Source organism: Borostomias antarcticus (genome assembly GCF_949987555.1).
Source record: "Borostomias antarcticus genome assembly, chromosome: 4".
In the NCBI taxonomy this organism is placed as follows: Eukaryota; Metazoa; Chordata; class Actinopteri; order Stomiiformes; family Stomiidae; genus Borostomias; species Borostomias antarcticus.
The window spans coordinates 982,501-986,728 of NC_140237.1; the positions used below are offsets into that span (position 1 = coordinate 982,501).

The window sequence follows — 4,228 nt, forward strand, 5'->3', positions numbered from 1 at the left end:
TTTTGTTATGTTTGTTGTTTTGCATTCACCATTTAGCTAACTCTCTCACCCAACATGTCTTGTTATATGTAAGGCCTACGTTGCCTATGTGCTTGGCCCACGGGCCCTTTTGTTGGCTAAATAAAAGCCGGGACGAGTCACACGCAAATTGGTCACTTTTGTTTTCTTTTTTTTTCTCCTCAGAAACGCGGGGACGACTTTCTGACGATGTCCTTCTGGCTGTCCAACACCTGCCGCTTCCTGCATTGTATGAAACAGTACAGCGGGGAAGATGCAAGTCACACACACACACGCACAAACACACACACACACACACACACACACACACACACACATACTTGTTGAGATAAACACACGTGTGCACTTTAACACACAAACACATTTTCACTCTTACCCTGCCATTACACACACACGCACACACACACACACACACACTCATGCTTGTTCAGATACACACACGGATGCACTTTTAACACACACACATTTTCACTCTTACCCTGTCATTACACACACACACACACACACACACTCCCCATCACAATATACACACACAAACACACACATCTCTCACACACACACACATTTCCACTCTTGACCTGCTCTTACCTGTCTCGTGTGCGTGTGTGCGTGTGTGTGTGTGTGTTCCTCCAGGCGTTTATGAGGCACAACACGTCGAAGCAGAACGATCACTGCCTGTCCAACTTCGACCTGGCGGAGTACCGTCAGGTCCTGAGTGAATAAATAAAAGCCCTATAAATCTAAGAAGCTGCTGTCTCCGACTCCATTGGTTTGTCCTTTTTCATGATTCACTGAGGTCATGTGCGGTCCCACCCCGAGCCACTGGAGGGCCGTAACAGTGTGTGTGTGTGTGTGTACTGTCCAGGTACAACGTGGGTCATCTGGAGGAGTGGATGAGGGATAAGAACCTGATGCTGTGCGGCGCCAAGGAGACGCTGGAACCTCTGATCCAGGCCGCCCAGCTGCTGCAGGTCAAGAAGAAGTCGGACGAGGACGCCGAGGCCATCTGCTCCGTGTGCCTGGCGCTGTCCACCGCCCAGGTAAACACACGCCCGCCAATCAGGAGCCAGCGCCGGACCAAGGGTTCCGTGTCCGTGATCGTAACCAGTTTCTTGTGTTCTTGTGTTCTCTCTCTCTCTCTCTCTCTCTCTCGTTTTTTCTCTCTCTCTCTCTCTACCCCTCTCTCTCTCTCTCTCTCTCTCGTTTTCTCTCTCTCAATCTCTTTCTCTCTCTCTCTCTTTCTCTCCCTCTCTCTCTCTCTGTCTCTCCCCCTCTCTCTCTCGCTCTCTTTCTTTCTCTCTCTCTCTCTCAGATTGTGAAGGTCTTTGTTACGGCTCGCATGCCCTCGCCTCCACAACCGCCTCCCTCTCTCCCCTCTGGGCCCGCTGCGCACTCGGGGCGTCCTACGCGCTCTACCGCACGTCGCATCGGCCCGGGCATACAACGCTCTGACTCTCCGGAGTTTCCCCCCACTGCCGGGCGTTCCCCGTCTCCGGCCAGCTCCGCGGACTCGGCAGTCTCCTCCCGCTCCGGTGACGAAGAGTCGGATCCCGACATGCCCAGCACATCGGCCCGTGCGCAAAGACAAGAACGGCGCGCTCGTCTCCGACGATGACGCGGGCGCGGCTCTACTCACCGGTTTCCAATTATCATCACCACACCTGTCCCTCGTTCTGCAATCACCTTCAACCTCTACAAGAACCTGGTCTACATCGCCAGATCTTACCATAAACTCTTGTGGTAAAGTATAGCCTAGCCTACAATCTCCTTACCCGTATTTTGTAGTGTTTTTTCCCGTTCCCCGTTTGTGATTACTCTCACTCACCCTGCCTCCCCTCCTCATCTCTCCAGTTCCTGCCTGACCCACGCCTGTACGATTACCCCGCTCCTGCCTGACCATCGCCTGTACGACAACGCTCCTGCCTGACCATCGCCTGTACGACAACCCCGCTCCTGCCTGACCATCGCCTGTACGACAACCCCGCTCCTGCCTGACCATCGCCTGTACGACTACCACGCTCCTGCCTGACCATCGGCTGTACGACTACCACATCCCCCTTTGTGATCTTATTAAATCGCCCCTCCGGGCTTTACCGTTCCTTGCCTCCTCCTTTCCTGTTGCGCCTGGGTCCTAAAACCGAACTTTAACAGTCTTGAACCTGTACACTCCGGTGAATGAGTTTGAGGAGCGCGTGTCGCTTTGTGATCTTATTAAATCGCCCCTCCGGGCTTTACCGTTCCTTGCCTCCTCCTTTCCTGTTGCGCCTGGGTCCTAAAACCGAACTTTAACAGTCTTGAACCTGTACACTCCGGTGAATGAGTTTGAGGAGCGCGTGTCGCTTTGTGATCTTATTAAATCGCCCCTCCGGGCTTTACCGTTCCTTGCCTCCTCCTTTCCTGTTGCGCCTGGGTCCTAAAACCGAACTTCAACAGTCTTGAACCTGTACACTCCGGTGAATGAGTTTGAGGAGCGCGTGTCGCTTTGTGATCTTATTAAATCGCCCCTCCGGGCTTTACCGTTCCTTGCCTCCTCCTTTCCTGTTGCGCCTGGGTCCTAAAACCGAACTTTAACAGTCTTGAACCTGTACACTCCGGTGAATGAGTTTGAGGAGCGCGTGTCGCTTTGTGATCTTATTAAATCGCCCCTCCGGGCTTTACCGTTCCTTGCCTCCTCCTTTCCTGTTGCGCCTGGGTCCTAAAACCGAACTTTAACAGTCTTGAACCTGTACACTCCGGTGAATGAGTTTGAGGAGCGCGTGTCGCTTTGTGATCTTATTAAATCGCCCCTCCGGGCTTTACCGTTCCTTGCCTCCTCCTTTCCTGTTGCGCCTGGGTCCTAAAACCGAACTTTAACAGTCTTGAACCTGTACACTCCGGTGAATGAGTTTGAGGAGCGCGTGTCGCTTTGTGATCTTATTAAATCGCCCCTCCGGGCTTTACCGTTCCTTGCCTCCTCCTTTCCTGTTGCGCCTGGGTCCTAAAACCGAACTTTAACAGTCTTGAACCTGTACACTCCGGTGAATGAGTTTGAGGAGCGCGTGTCGCTTTGTGATCTTATTAAATCGCCCCTCCGGGCTTTACCGTTCCTTGCCTCCTCCTTTCCTGTTGCGCCTGGGTCCTAAAACCGAACTTTAACAGTCTTGAACCTGTACACTCCGGTGAATGAGTTTGAGGAGCGCGTGTCGCTTTGTGATCTTATTAAATCGCCCCTCCGGGCTTTACCGTTCCTTGCCTCCTCCTTTCCTGTTGCGCCTGGGTCCTAAAACCGAACTTTAACAGTCTTGAACCTGTACACTCCGGTGAATGAGTTTGAGGAGCGCGTGTCGCTTTGTGATCTTATTAAATCGCCCCTCCGGGCTTTACCGTTCCTTGCCTCCTCCTTTCCTGTTGCGCCTGGGTCCTAAAACCGAACTTTAACAGTCTTGAACCTGTACACTCCGGTGAATGAGTTTGAGGAGCGCGTGTCGCTTTGTGATCTTATTAAATCGCCCCTCCGGGCTTTACCGTTCCTTGCCTCCTCCTTTCCTGTTGCGCCTGGGTCCTAAAACCGAACTTTAACAGTCTTGAACCTGTACACTCCGGTCAATGAGTTTGAGGAGCGCGTGTCGGTTACGTTCATACGAACCATACAGGTACCCTGTCTCACTGTCTCAATGCTACCTATCTGACTTTGTCTCTATGCCTGCGTGTGTGTGTGCGTGTGTGTCTTCGTGTGCGTGTGTGCGTGTGTGTGTGTGTGTGCGCATGTGTGTGTGTGGTAACGATCATCCCCTGTGCTCTCCTCTCAGACGCGTTTGCGGGACCGCTGTGGGACGCCTCAGCTGTTGATGGACACTAAGAGGATCTACCCCGTCACCTTCCCCTTCAACCCCTCCTCCCTGGCCCTTGAGACCATCCAGATCCCCGGCTCCCTCAACCTACCGTTCCTCACATTGGTATAATAAATGAATATATATATATATATCACGCTAGGATATTTTATTTATTGCGCCTTTTATTCCCCTGCTTTTAAAAAATAAAGTTTTTTCTTTGGAGAAGACATGGATGTCCTGAGAGACATGGATGTGGCTATATAAAGACTACTCCATCAGTCCCATTATATCATATTTTATGTCAGTAGTAGATTAACCATGTAGGATAATTGAATGAACACTACTGTAGTCCACTTTTGAAAGTAGATGTTGATTTGTTAATGTACAGTATCATACTT

General features: G+C 51.4%; 1 protein-coding gene across 1 annotated transcript in view; it reads left to right on the forward strand.

Moving 5' to 3' along the window:
- The window catches only part of LOC311308084 (unconventional myosin-Va-like), a gene marked incomplete at both ends in the record, with an annotated part of 169,380 nt that extends 165,421 nt beyond the window's left edge, over window positions 1-3,959 (forward strand). Inside the window, 3 exons of the mRNA XM_084437021.1 lie at window positions 884-1,101; window positions 3,580-3,650; window positions 3,807-3,959. Of these exons, the coding sequence (XP_084293147.1) occupies window positions 884-1,101; window positions 3,580-3,650; window positions 3,807-3,959 (442 nt within the window). The remainder of the gene's footprint in view (window positions 1-883; window positions 1,102-3,579; window positions 3,651-3,806) is intronic.
- Window positions 3,960-4,228: the final 269 nt, after the last annotated feature.